We start from the raw sequence: 14,882 nt of genomic DNA, 5'->3' as shown, positions 1-14,882 counted from the left end.
GCAGAGCTCAGGTGTGGTGGGTGGCGTATCGGGCCCAGGCGGGGCGGCGGCGCCCCCTGCAGCGGACCTGGAGAAGCGTAAACTCATTCAGCAGCAGCTGGTGCTGTTACTGCATGCTCACAAGTGCCATCGCAGAGAGCAGGCCAACGGAGAGGTCCGCCAGTGCAGCCTGCCCCACTGCAGAACCATGAAGAACGTCCTTAATCACATGACGCACTGTCAGGCCGGAAAATCCTGCCAGGGTGAGCGTTGCCTTGCCACCAGTTCATATTCTTTCAATCGTATTTTATTTTCCCACAAATAAGCAATGCTTGTGTTCCTCTGCAGTGGCTCACTGCGCGTCCTCCAGGCAGATCATCTCTCACTGGAAGAACTGCACACGGCATGACTGTCCCGTCTGTCTGCCGCTTAAAAGCGCTGGAGACAAAAGAAACCAGCAGTGTGAGTTTTAATATGCACAAATGCTACTCATCCTGATGTCGTTTAAAATCTGTGTGACTTCCTTTCTTCTGTCCAACACAAAAGAAGGTATTTAGAAGAATGTTTCATCTGTTTTCGCCCATAAAATTAAATTGGATTCCGTTGACTTTCCTTAAAGGGATAGTTCACCCAAAAATGAAAATTCTGTCATTAATTACTCACCCTCAAAACATGCAAGACCTTCGTTCATTTTTGGAACACAAATTAAGACTTTTTTGATGAAATCCGAGAGCTTTCTGACCCTCCCATAGACAGCAAGGGTCCTACCACGATCAAGGTCCAGAAACGTAGCAAGGACATAATCCATGTGACATCAGTGGTTCAACCGTAATTTTACAAAGCTACAAGAATACTTTTTGTGCGCAAAGAAAACAAAAATAACGACTTTATTCAACAATTCGTCTCCTCCGTGTCACACTTTAGCACCATTTTGGAGAGTATCACATACGTAAACAGCGTATGCTGTCCTGTGTCAGCAGCATCGTACGCAGATACGCTGTTTACGTTGTTTACACTTTGATCTGAATGAAAACAACGTATCTGCGTACATATGTTGCATATGTTGTTTACGGATGAACTACTGATGTCACATGGATTATTTTAAAGATGTCCTTGCTATGTTTCTGAGCCTTGATCGTTTAAGGATCCTTGCTGTAGGAGGGTCAGAGAGCTCTCGGGATTCATAAAAAATATCTTAATTTGTGTTCCGAAGATGAACGAAGGTCTTACAGGTTTGGAACGACATGAGGGTGAGTAATTAATGACAGAATTTTCATTTTTGGGTGAACTATCCCTTTAAGACATTATCATCTTTTATACTAAAATACTATTATATCAACATATTCTAGTATTTAAAGGGTTGTTCGATCTCTCATCCTTTCATCCATTCTTCTCTCTAGCTCTGCTGGGAGGTGCTGGGATGGGCATGGGTGGTCCGTTAGGTGGGTCATTACCCGGTGGTCAGCCTTCAGCCCCAAACTTAAACTCACCCAGTCAGATTGACCCAAGCTCCATTGAAAGGGCGTACGCTGCCCTTGGACTCACCTACCAGGGCAACCAGGCATCCAATCAGAATCAGCAGACCTCTGTACCAGCTCAACCCGGCATGAGGACGCTCAACAATATAGGTGAGAGTTTCCATAAGTTGTAGCCTCTAATTACATGTATGTCCGCTAATGTTATTTAAAGGGTTAGTTCACACAAAAATGAAAATTGTCATTAATTACTCACCCTCATGTCGTTCCAAACCCATTCGTTCATCTTCTGAACAAAAATTAAGGTACTTTTGATTAAATCCGAGAGCTCTCTGACCCTCCCATAGACAGCAATGGTACTACCATGTTCAAGACCCAGAAAGGCAGTAAGAACATCATTAAAATAGTCCATGTGACAGCAGTGGTTCAACCTTAAAGGGGTCATATGATGCGATTTCAATTTTTCCTTTCTCTTTGGAGTGTTACAAGCTCTTGGTGCATAAAGAAGATCTGTAAAGTTGCAAAGACTAAAGTCTCAAATCCAAAGAGATATTCTTTATAAAAGTTAAGAGTCAGCCACACCCCCCTAAAACGGCTCGTTCGAACACGCCCCCACATATCTACCTCACTATGTGGGAAGATTTGCATAACGCCGCCCAAATGTTCACGCAAAGAAAGAAGGCGTAACTTTTATTCTCGCTGCAGCCATGTCGTGAAGACGCTGTGTGCTTCGTTGTGAAAGCGAAACTACTTTGTTTGGTCTTCCAAAAGAGGACGATATCCGCTTCGTCATGCCTAGAGCTGATCTGTGCTGGTCGCTGAGGGAATACATCAACTTTCACCGTGGACGAAGCGGAGTCCAGCCTGGGGTCGTCACATGTGGTTGCCGCTCATTCGTCGCATCCGCCGGGCGCGCCGTTCTCGACCCCGCCGCCTCAGCTCACTCTTGCCTGGCTTCAGCTCAGGCTAAGCCGGGGCTTTCGCACACGGTAGGCCGCTGTGTTTTTCGTTGTGAAAGCGAAACTACTTTGTTTGGTCTTCCAAAAGAGGACACGACTACAAATCAGTGGTTAAGTTGTATTTACAACACTGTTCCAGAACACTTCAACCCAAATATTCGGATGTGTGCAATACATTTTATGGAGGACTGTTTCCTGGAAGAGTAGACTACAATGCCGGCATTTCTGACTCTCAGTCTGTAAGTACGTTTTCATTTAAAGGATTTGCCACTGATGATTCAAACGTGAGTTTTGGGCAGTAGAGTACCACTTGTTATTTGTCATTTCTCTGATCACAAACGCAGACAGAGTTTTATGTTTACGCGGCGCGATGCAATACAACGCATAAAAAGACAGTATAAGTCATTATAATCAGTAATTATGTCCCCACTGGATGCAACAAATGCCTCGTTTGTAATGGGTTTTAATGTTTATGTCTCGTAGCTCCGGCCGGGACACGGCATCAACAGTATGTGAGGGGCGTAACATTTCCGTCTCACGCTTGAGGTATTCGGCCAATCACAACGCATTAGATAGCTGGCCAATCAGAGCACACCTCGCTTTTTCAGACCGATGAGCTTTGTAAAAATCGACGCGTTTCAAAAAGGCGGGGCATAGAGGAGAAACAATAATGTACAGTATGTGGAAAATAATGTGTTTTTTTAACTTTAAACCGCATAAACACATTTCATTACACCAAATACACAAAATACTGTTCTTTTTAGCAGCATCATATGACCCCTTTAATTTTATGATTTTTTTGTTATTAATCATACATGTAGTGTTTTTTCAGTTAGTGCAAAAACTAGTCCGCTTGTGTACATCCTTAACATGTCTTGCCTACAATATCTTAAACTGTGTGCACCAGCAGGTGGGAATTCAATGGGAGTGAACGGTGGAGTTGGCACTCCGATGACGAACCAGCATCCAGGAATGCTGCCTGACGGCATGCTGCACAGGAACATGACGCCTCAGAGGTACCAAACATCACTGCGGCTCAGTGCACCAGACCTGGTTTAAATGGATTGGTCAGTGAAAGCTTTATGTTTATGTTTGATGATTTGTCTCTCTCTTGCAGTCTGATGAATGATGGCTCTGGTGTTGGTAACATGGGTTCTGCAGCAACAGCCACACCTCCCTCTGCAGGAATGAGGAAGAACTGGCATGAAGACATCACACAGGACCTCCGCAATCACCTCGTACACAAACTGTGAGTGATATGCTAACACACAGCCTGTCATTTTATACATCTATTATAAGAAATTGTAAAAAAAAATTGGAATTTTACATTTATGATAAATTAATAAAAATGAAGGTGGCTTCAACACTGAATGATTACTAGTCAGTAGCAGACGTTCCTGCTTGATGGCTGAAATAGGTGGTGGATTACAGTATGCACTCTCATTGGCTGTTGGACGAATCACATCGCTGCTCATTCGCATAAAGACCGATAAAACTGTCACTGTTGCTCACGTCATCAGAAAGCACCAACTCTCATTGAAAATTAATAACTTTAGGTTACGTCTCTGCTGCAAATCACTGTCGATATTGACACATCACTTATACACATTACTATTCAGTGAATAGAAAGTCCAAAACACAGCATTTATTTGAAATAGATTTCTTCTGTAACATGATAAATGTCTTTACTGTTATATTTGATCAGTTTAATGCATCCTTGCTGAATAAAAATATAAATTTTTTAAACTACATTTTTGAATGATAGTGTACATTTTTACAAATGCATCTATACTTAAAGGGATAGTTCACCCAACAATGAAAATTCTGTCATTAATTACTCACCCTCATGTCGTTCCAAACCTGTACGACCTTTATTCATCTTCGGAACACAAATTAAGGTATTTTTGATGAAATCTGAGAGCTCTCTGAGCCTCCATAGACCGCAAGGCAATTGACACATTCAAGACCAAGAAAGGTAGTAAAGACATTGTTAAAATAGTCAATGTGACATCAGTGGTTCAACTGTAAATTTTTTTTTTGTTTGTTTTGTTTTTGCACAAAACGTATTCTTGTAGCTTTCATAAAATTACTGTTGAGCCACTGATGTCACATGGACAATTTTAATGATTTCCTTACTAGGATCATTTTTTAGAAACCTCGCTCTTTTCTGCTCAATTTTAAACGTTGTTCTTGTATTCAAATTAAGCACGGTCCACTGCTGCACACGTGCCACAATATCGATACAGGGCCAGCTGTATCGATACTCGTATCGTCAAATCTCTGTGACGATACTTCGTCGTATCGATGTATCGAACACAGCACTAGTCCTTACTACGTTTATGTGCCTTAAACATGTCAGTTACATTGCTGTCATGAATTATACATGAAATAAAAGAAACGTTAACTGAAATAAAGTATTCAAAATGAAACATTTTATTTCAGCTAGCTTATCAAGGCCACATTTCTCAATTTCAAGTTGATGTACTAAAATAACTAAACTAAACTGAAATAAAAATTCAGAAAAACTGTATAGACAACAAAAACTAAAAACTCTACAAAATTACTGAAACTTTAACAAAAATGAAAATGGAAAATACGAAAATAAAAGTTAATTCAAAATGTTAAGAAAATCTATAATAGGGTCTCACTCCGTGTCTAACCAGACGCAACAGTTGTCGAGTCGTGCCGCAACAGCTAATGTCTGTCTACACTGGACGCGACAAAGCAACTTAACTTTGTGTTAGGACGTCATAAATGGAACGAGGCATCAGTTTGCTGTCTGGGATTTGTCGTGTCGCGCTGCACCACATCCAGTGTAGACGCATCACTGATTATAATGGGTTCTGTTGTATTTTGTCGTGCTGCTCGTGTCTGGTATAGACACGGTGTCAGTGATACTGAAAAAGCACTGATTTATTTGAAATTGCTCCTTGTGAACTCGCTCTCCATAAAATTATTTAAAATCCTTATCTAGTAATTACACAAAATTGGATCACACATGGTACTGTCTAACTTCATGAATTCACTCTGTTACTTGGATCTTTTTCTGTGTGTGTGTGTGAGAGTAGTGTGCAAGCTATCTTCCCCACTCCAGACCCTGCAGCACTGAAGGATCGGCGGATGGAAAACCTTGTAGCTTATGCTCGCAAAGTGGAGGGCGACATGTATGAATCTGCCAACAGCAGGGTAAGAAAACGCTTGCACAGTATCATGTCTGTGGATTATACTTGGTAAATATCTAAGTGAATCCACAGAATCACCTGACTCCTCACATTTTACCCATGACGCTCACAGTCTAGCGTTGGACAGAGCGCTGGAAAACTTCCTAACCAGGCGTGATACGTCCATTAATTTTTCTGTCTCCACTAAAAGCTGCATGAAAAACACTTTGAACCATGTTTAAAACGAATTGTAAGAATGATAGTCCTCGTGAATGTTTAACTTTTCCAGGCGGAGTATTACCACTTGTTGGCGGAGAAGATTTATAAGATTCAGAAAGAGCTGGAGGAGAAGAGGAGAACCAGACTGCAGAAGCAGGGTATGATGCCAGCTCAGCCTGGCATGCCCAACAGTGCTCTACCTAAAGCACCAGCTGGCATGAATCAGGCACAGCCGCCTAGTACGTACACATACACACCTGCATAAACTGGCCTTAAAGGAATTGTTCACCCAGAAATGAAAATTTACTGAAAATGTACTGATCCATAGGCTAACCAAGTTGTAGATGAGTTTCTTCATTGGAACAGATTTGTTGAAATTTAGCATTTCATCACTTGCTCACCAATGGATCCTCTGTAGTGAATGGGTGCCGTCAAAATTAGTCCAAACTGCTGATAAAAACATCACAATAATTCACAAGTAATCCACATGACTCCAGTCCATCAGTTAATGCCTTTAGAGGTGAAAAGCTGTGTGTTTGTAAGAACCAAATCCATCATTAATGCGTTTTAAATTTAAAATGTCCCTTCTAGCCAAAATTCAAGACCATAATAGCACTTCCTCCAGTGAAACAGTCCATCCTCTGTTGTCCTTACATTAAAATGCACTGACATGTCACCAATATCAACTGTTTTGAACTGTTTTCACTTGTAAACAGTGCTCATATTTAATATGCGCACATCTGCGCATATTTTTCTCCTGATTCAGACGAGATTACTTTTTCACTGGAGTAAGCAATATTATGGATAGATGACTTGTATTTTAGCTGGAAGTAATGGTTTGAAGTTAGAAAAGTCTTGATCGATTTGTTTATCATAAACACACATCTTTTCAGTCAAGTGGGTTACTTGTGGATTATTGTGTTGCATTTATCAGCTGTTTGAACTCTCATTCTGACGGCACCCATTCACTGCAGAGGATCCATTGGTGAGCAAGTGATGTAATGATACATTTCTCCAAATCTGTTCACATTTTTGTCTACATCTTGAATGGCCTGAGGATTTGTACATTTTCAGCACATTTTCATTTTTGGGCGAACTATACCCTAAAATTTAAACCAAACGTCTTCAAGTACAAACACACACAGTTAAATCAAATTATGCTGTTTGTGATGGTTGTTCTGGTCTTTCCTAGATGGTCCCCATTCAGATCCGTCCCTAGTTCAAGCCACTGGACCCAATCAGATGGTCAACCGTATGCAGAATCCTGCTGGTATGGCACACTCACTAAATGGTCTGTAGTTGATTTTTTTTTTTAAATGTCTATTTTTGTCGTTTGCCTTTTTTGTAACATTTTTGCGACTCTTGTGCAGGTATGAATCAGTTTGCCCAGGTGGGGATGCAACAGCCAATGGGACAAAGGGCAACGCCGCCCCTGCCAATGGGAGCAAACCTCAATCAGGTAACATCACTTGTGACCTGAAGAGGGACAACTAATTTAACTGATTTAAGTGTTTATTTAAGCCTTTATTGTGTATTTTTAGATGGGTATGCAGGGGACACCTCGAATGACTCAACCCAACGTACCCCAGTTACAAAACCAGTACATGCAGAACCAGTTTCCAGGCAAGGGTGCCGGACTGGGCCAGGGTGCAGTTGGCCTGAACCAACCTGCAGGGCATGGAGCCATGTCACAGGTCAGCTATTAAACCACATTCATACCATATTACGCAGCACAGCTTGTTGTCTCTAATGCATCTAATATGATTTGTCTTTTGGTGGCTAAAAGAGTGAAAGAGATTTTCTATTGTGAAAGACAATATGAATGACGGGGACAGTCGGGTTGGTAAGAAAATTATTCTAAGCGGACAGCGGGTGAATATATAGCGGGAGCGGGTGGGTGCGGAATATATAAAAAAATAGTCCCGTGCAGACCTCTATTAGTAACTTCAAACTATCTATGTAATATATTCAACAAAAACATTTGGACCAAATAACAGTACAGTAAAAAGAAATCTAGTAATAAATAATGGCACATTTTTTTCACTGATGGTTCTTCACTGAAGAAATATATAGAAATACATAAAACAATTTAAAATTGTAAAACCAAGAAACATTCTAAAACATATAAGCCACATTAATTGCTGAATCAGTTGAACAGATTCTTTGAAATGGACAGAAATTATTAGTGAAACAAGAAGCAGCCATGAAAGAGTCTTCAGGAAACAGAACAAACTTAAGATCACTGCAGTATTCACAATACGTAGTGTTATATCACCAATAAAACTACCAGGAATATGTTGTAAATATTTAATACAATGCCCAGCCCTCGATGTAAAGTAATACCCCCCAGTCAAATTTTTTTTTTTTTTTTTTTCTCTTTTTCTCTCTCAGAATCAGATGCCCACTCCACCATCGCTGGCAGTCCGTAGTCCAGTAGCTCAAACCCAGGCAGCAGTCTCAGGCTCCACAGCCGCTGCTGGCCCTCAGGGGCCTCCGTCCAACCAGCCCCCACCTGCCCCACAGCCCGGACTGCACGCGCCCTGTCCTCCCTTACGCCAAAACTCCCCTTCTCCTGCACGCAGCCTCACCCCTACCCCTGCCCCACACCAAACGCCCCCGCAGTTGCCTGGTAACCAGACCCCCCAGCCCCACACCCCCACTTCTTCGACCACTATGGCCCAACCCGCAACACAGCTGCCCCCGATGGCACAGGGGGTGGGCTCAGAAAAAGCCAGTCCGCTACAGCAGCAGTCGCACGGGGGCGGAGCCGCTGGAGGTCCCCAAACAGGGCTAGCGTCATCTGTGCCTTCCCAGAATGCACACGGGCTTTGTGCACACCCACACACTCCTGTGAGTATCACAATCGAGAATGTGTTTGTTTGGGGTGTTTTTGCTTATACCTTCACATCGACACTGAAGAGCCTCCATTTATCGTTTTTGTTTGGGTCTTCTGTGAATATGGGGCCCTATTAGGGGTGGGACAATAAATCGATGTGCCGATTTATCGCAATATTTCCGGCCACGAGACGTTATCGATACTCTGGCAAGTATCGATATTTTTTTAAACATACAAAGATCTAAACTCATACCTACACTGTGGCTGTTTACCACTTTGGCTTACCGGAGTGGCAGTACCTCCAGACTTCTTGTGGTGGCGCTTCCCAGATTGTGGATGGTCAGATGAATGGAAATTGTAATTCACAGCGAAGAAGAAATACGAGCGTAATGGTAGACCAACAACAAATCAGAGATGCACCGGCCGGCGTCTTATGTTTATGGAGATGAGAATCAAAAAACTGCCCCGGAACAGCTATCAGCGTGGACTGTAGGCATCGATCACGTTATTATTGCAGAGCACATATTGAGTCCGTGAGTAGCCTAACCTCTCCACTCGGATCGCAGGTGGATTTCCCTCACTGTATGAGTGAGAGAGAGCGGCGCCGGCGCGTCCAGTTTTATGTCAATAAAACTGGATGCTCTCTCTCTCTTTAGATATTACAAGTGCGCGTTATTCAGTGTGGGCAGTGGGCACCGACCGGCAGAAACATTAATCTGCACCTATGTCATGGACTACGAAACAAAACCTTGTCAGAGCCTATATATATAGCCTATATGAAGTTGATAAGCAGTTAAATGTGTTGGTTTATTGAGTAGCCTAACCTCTCCACTCGGATCGCAGGTGGATTTCCCTCACTGTATGAGTGAGAGAGAGCGGTGCCGGCGCGTCCAGTTTTATGTCAATAAAACTGGATGCTGCAGTGTGGTTGCTTGCCGCGCGTATATTTGAAATAACGAACCTGAGTACACAAAAGACACGATGTGAATGGCTTTTTTCCCCCTGCATGTCATGTGTGCGGGGCTCCGTTTTTATAATGAGAGGAAAGGAAAGGTTAAGAAAGCACTCCAGGTAAATTTTGAAATGTACCAGGTTTATATATAGGCTATATATGAAGTTGATAAGCAGTTAAATGTGTTGGTTTATACACAAAGAAATGTGTAAGCTTTTAATAAGTCCAAGAATAAAATGATTAATTTACTTAACATGTTAAATTTGATTTACAGAACTTTTTGTGCTGTTTTCTATCAGTTTGGACTTGAATAAAGAGAGAAAACATGCACTTAACCTTTTCACAGGCATTTTGTTTTCATAGTTAGACGGATATCGTGATGTATCGTTATCGTATTGTCTAGCAATATATCGATTATCACAGAATCGCTGTATTCGTGATATTATCGTATTGTGAGCCATGTATCGAGATTCGTATCGTATCGCGAGGTACCCTGAGATTCCCACCCCTAGGCCCTATGATGAAACGCATACGGAATCATAAAAATGGAGTTTACAGTATAATGCGAAATGTCATGAAATTTGGCAAAATTTAGATGAATAAATTAAAAGCATGGCTGTATATTTAATCAAATCTGTAAAAAAAAAAAAGAATGTCTTTGAATATTAAAGCACAAAAAGACTGCCATTTAAATGTGTAGTCTACATGTTCTGCATGTCTGTGTGAATGAAAATATATTTCTCAAAGTAATAACTGTAATAATAAATTTAATACATTTAGAGTATCACATTTTTTGTCTGAATTGAACTTACTAAACTTAATTAAAATTTTATTTTAATTTAAACCTTTGTTGTGCACTTCTTCCAAAAAATAACTATTAAAGATTTTCTGAAAGAATAAAACTATTTTAAAATGCACTATTTATAAAATTAAAGTAAAAATTATTAAATTAAGTTTTTATGAATTCAAATGATTAGTCATTGTTTTTGATTATTACAAAATATATTTAATTAAACCATTAAACTGAATCCAGAAAAATGAAGTGGAAAAGACAGAATTGGGGGAAAAAATTCAGAATTTGGGAAAAGATAAAACTAATTTCATAGGGTCTGATGAATTTCTCTGTTTTGTTTGTCTGCTATGGAACTCTGTCACAATTCGCTTGTTTGTGCTGAATAAACAAATAAACAAAAATAAACAAAAAAAATAAACAAAAATGCACAGGGTTGATAGAAGAACAAACATGCCCAGCATGAAAGCTCTCTTAATCTGCGGTTTGTTTTAGTATTTCCTTCATATTCTTTATTTGTATTGCTGTTTTTTTTTCTTTCTTTTCTTTTCTTTTTTTGTTGGCTGTTCTCGTACTGTACTCTTTCGCATTGGCTATTCCTTCTGACATTTGTTTTTTGGCTTTTCATACACTGCTGTTTTGTATTAGGCATTTCCTGCTGACTGTTATTTCTCATTGGTTGCTCTCTCATTCAGACACGCGTTTCTCCAGTTTCTGTTACATTTTTTATTTGCTGTTCCTTTTGTTTGCCATTGGCTGCTCTTTTTTTTATAGACTGTTCCTTCAGATTTTTGGTTTCCATTGGCTGTTTTGTCTTATTTTATCTCTATTTGATCCTAAGCTATTGTTTTTTATTTGTTTTTTAATTGTTGTTTATTTTTGTAGCTGTTCCTACTGGTTTTTGTTTGCCATTGGCCTTCCTCCTGACTTGTTTCTTATTTAGCCATTTGCTCTGTTTTGTTTTGTTTCTTTAATTTCTCATTGGCTGTTCTCTCTATCTGCTGTGCCTTGTTGGCTGTTCCTCCCTCATTTTGTTTGTTGTTTACTCTTCTCTCTTAATCAGCTGTTTCTTTTGGCTGTTCCTTGTTTTTGTTCGCCATTGGTCGTTCTCCTAATCTGCTCTTCTGTCCCACCCCTCAGCTATCCCAGAAGTCATCTCTTACAGCGGACGGTCAGGCCTCAACTCCTGCCTCGGACAGCAGTGCTGACCCAAGCTCGCAGCTGACATCATCCGAGTCCACCGCCCCACTTGACCCCAAAACAGAGGTCGAACAGCAGGAAGAAGAGGATGAGAATGAGATGGAGGATAAGGCCTCAGGGAAAATGGCTGCCATGCAGACTGAGATTAAGACTGAAGAGAAACCAGAGGTGAGTCGGGAAACTTTACATCTGTTAAACATGAAATTGATCCTTTCTTTTCAGTCTGTATTTCAATTCCGTCTCTAACCTTATTTTGATTGGTCGGCCACATAAAGAAGGAGGAGCCTGCAGGCGATGAATGTAAGACAGAGCCAATGGAAACATCAACTGGGTCGACAGCCGAGGACAAGAAGCCGGAGGTCAAAACCGAACCCAAAGAGGAAGAGGCTGCGGGAACGAACAGCACTCCCGCAAACACACAAAGCAAGAAGAAAGGTAAAACAAACTAACGCACACATTCATGGAGACATTTTACATGAAAAATGTTTGGTGAATATTTTGTCCTTTTTGGTGTTGTTGTTTTTTTTTTCAATGTAAAAATACCCTTTTCTATGAAGATATAATGTGCTGGGGGAAAAAAAAAAAACATTGGTAGACCATCCCAGAGAAGTTAAACCTGAAGCTTTTTGTTTTATATGTCTCCGTTTTATAATTGATTGTCATGCTTCATGTGATTGTAGTTCTAAGTACACAGTTTTGTCTGATTTTCAAATAATCAAAATGTGTAATGTGATCAATTTGATAGATTTAACTGTGGCTTATAACTGTTAAAGATGTTTTTTCAGCAAAAAAAAAAAAATTAATTTTCTGATTGTGTTTGGCACAGAAATCATATGTTTCACCTTTAATGACCCTGCAGATGTTCTTATATAATTTGCATACAGACATTAACCAAAGCATCTTACCACATGCAATGGATTTACTGTTATTTTATTTTGTGATTTAAATTTATATGGTGCTAAAAGTAGGGAAAATCATCAGTTCTCGTTGCATGAAATCTACTAATTCTGATCTAGAATCGGCAGGTGCTTGTTCCTTTCCTCAGTTTAATATGAAGGACAAACACTGCTTTGAAATCAGTGCTCATGATTTTCATATGAATATGTGCCTGATTCTTGACTCCGCTGCTACCTTTATTTCCTTCCTCTCCATCAGTCTTTAAACCCGACGAGCTCCGCCAGGCTTTAATGCCCACTCTGGAAGCTCTGTACAGACAGGACCCAGAGTCGCTGCCCTTCCGGCAGCCGGTGGACCCCCAGTTACTGGGAATACCCGTACGTATTCGAACTAGTAACAAAACTAACCTGGTAAGGGCCTGCGCTGGCACGCATTATGCTACAAACAACCTAGCACTTTTCAGTTCTAGTCTCATTACTTTTTTGTTTTTACCTTTACCCCCTCTCTTTCTGTCTTCTGCCTGCTGTTGTGTGCATTGTGTTTGGACGTGAGAGAGACGTTGCAAGCTTGCATCTGTAGCGTTTCTGTCAGAAAACATGAGCGAATATAAGGCAGCGCAGACTATGAACATCGTTCTTGTGCTTTATGTGTCTTAAAACATAGACAGAAAATTTTGTTAGACCATATTCAAATCAGGAAAATTTTAAGATGAAGTTTGTGATTGTTTTGAAATTTAAACCCTGAATTAATGTGCTGAGCCATTTTTTTGACCAGCCCAACACCACACCTTTGACTCAACCAGTGGTGCTTGGCGAGTTTGGGATGTGTTTGAGCAACAAATCGAATTAAATTAGTTTAAATTTAAATTAGTTTTATTTACGCTTTGTATTTAAACTGAGGATTGTAGTTTTAAGATTATATCAAATTGGGCTATGAAACAAGAACATTTTAGTTTATAAAGCAGTTATTTGGTGAAAATGAACTGGCACTTTTAACTAGTTTATTTTGAATGTTCAGTTGGCATTAAGTCTTAAATGTTGCTGGTTGTTTGGCATCAACAAAATGAAATGGCTCTGACAGATCTCACAGTCTGCGCTGGCATTATTTTCTGAATTAAGTATTGTTTTTGCTCTCATCTGCTTAGACTTTGTGTACTTCGTTATCTTAACCTTAGCTTCAAACCATTGCACTTGTTTTATTTTATATCCATATAATATCCTCATTCTGAGTTTACCATCATTCCCCAGAGTTATGGCCAAGTATTTTAGCAATAACCAGCATAGCAGATTAAATTTTACTGATTGTGTAATTGGTATAATTTTACTGACAAGTACAACTGGCTTTCATTTACGTTAAGGAGCCACATTTCTTCCACTGATCACTGTGTTGCATGATGGGATCAGTTGATTCTGTTTCTTAGAAAGTGGCGAAAATTAAAATGAATTTCCTGCTTTTCTGGTTATTTTGCTGCTTTATCAGTGGTTTGTTTGAATGAGGCACCGGCCCTATTTAAGGTGTGACAAGCAAACATTACAAACAAGTAGAGTCCAACTTGAACAAAATATGTATAAAACGTAATGGACAACTCAAAAAGCCATAATTAATTGGTCAAACGGTAAAGGCTTATTGAAAATGAAATAACTCTGGGTTTGTTCACTCTCTTCACTGGTCTAAGATTAGTGTTTGTTTGAGACACCTCAGTTTGTCCTGGCATTGTGTCGTCCCCATCGTATCTGCTCGAAGAACGCATATGGTTGTGTAAAGAGTTGAGGGAACCATTATTGCAATTGCTGTACATATTCATATTTTAATGTATGGTTCTGGAGATCTATCAGATGCCAGGCACCCTGCAGAGTCTCAAGATCTAAAATCTTTTGATGCAACCCCAAACCTTAAAGGAACACTCCACTATTTTTGAAAATAGGCTAATTTTCCAACTCCCCTGGAGTTAAACAGTTGAGTTTTACCGTTAATCCATTTATTTAGCCGATCTCCGGGTCTGGCGGTAGCACTTTTAGCTTAGCTTAGCATAGATCATTGAATCTGATTAGACCATTAGCATCTCGCTCAAAAATGACCAAAGAGTTTAGATATTTTTCGTATTTAAAACTTGACTCTTATGTAGTTACATCGTGTACTAAGACCGACGGAAAATGAAAAGTTGCGATTTTCTAGGCCGATATGGCTAGGAACTATACTCTCAAATAGTCCCCAGCTAGGTAACTTCCAATTAGCCTATTTTCAGGCGCTGCGTAATATCATTGCGCCTGCTGCACTCATGGTACACAATGTAACTACAGAAGAGTCAAGTTTTAAATAGGAAAAATATAGAAACTCTTTGGTCATTTTTGAGCGAGATGCTAACGGTCTAATCAGATTCAATGATCTATGCTAAGCTACAGCTAAAAGTGCTA

At 40.2% G+C, this 14,882-nt stretch overlaps 1 protein-coding gene across 1 annotated transcript in view; it reads left to right on the top strand.

The window, feature by feature from the left end:
* LOC107748789 (histone acetyltransferase p300-like) overlaps nt 1-14,882 on the top strand; it is a 40,654-nt gene that overhangs the window by 8,894 nt on the left and 16,878 nt on the right. Inside the window, exons 4-17 of the mRNA XM_016563742.1 lie at nt 2-242; nt 328-441; nt 1,380-1,607; nt 3,324-3,429; nt 3,531-3,662; nt 5,482-5,599; nt 5,864-6,032; nt 6,986-7,084; nt 7,164-7,252; nt 7,335-7,487; nt 8,185-8,643; nt 11,512-11,739; nt 11,847-12,006; nt 12,727-12,878. Coding sequence (XP_016419228.1) covers nt 2-242; nt 328-441; nt 1,380-1,607; nt 3,324-3,429; nt 3,531-3,662; nt 5,482-5,599; nt 5,864-6,032; nt 6,986-7,084; nt 7,164-7,252; nt 7,335-7,487; nt 8,185-8,643; nt 11,512-11,739; nt 11,847-12,006; nt 12,727-12,878 — 2,448 coding nt within the window. The remainder of the gene's footprint in view (nt 1; nt 243-327; nt 442-1,379; nt 1,608-3,323; nt 3,430-3,530; nt 3,663-5,481; nt 5,600-5,863; nt 6,033-6,985; nt 7,085-7,163; nt 7,253-7,334; nt 7,488-8,184; nt 8,644-11,511; nt 11,740-11,846; nt 12,007-12,726; nt 12,879-14,882) is intronic.

This window comes from Sinocyclocheilus rhinocerous, unplaced genomic scaffold (assembly GCF_001515625.1).
Source record: "Sinocyclocheilus rhinocerous isolate Xijiao unplaced genomic scaffold, SAMN03320098_v1.1 scaffold950, whole genome shotgun sequence".
Taxonomy (NCBI): domain Eukaryota; kingdom Metazoa; phylum Chordata; class Actinopteri; order Cypriniformes; family Cyprinidae; genus Sinocyclocheilus; species Sinocyclocheilus rhinocerous.
Note: the sequence above shows the minus strand (reverse complement) of the source record. Positions and strands in the feature narration are given on the sequence as shown.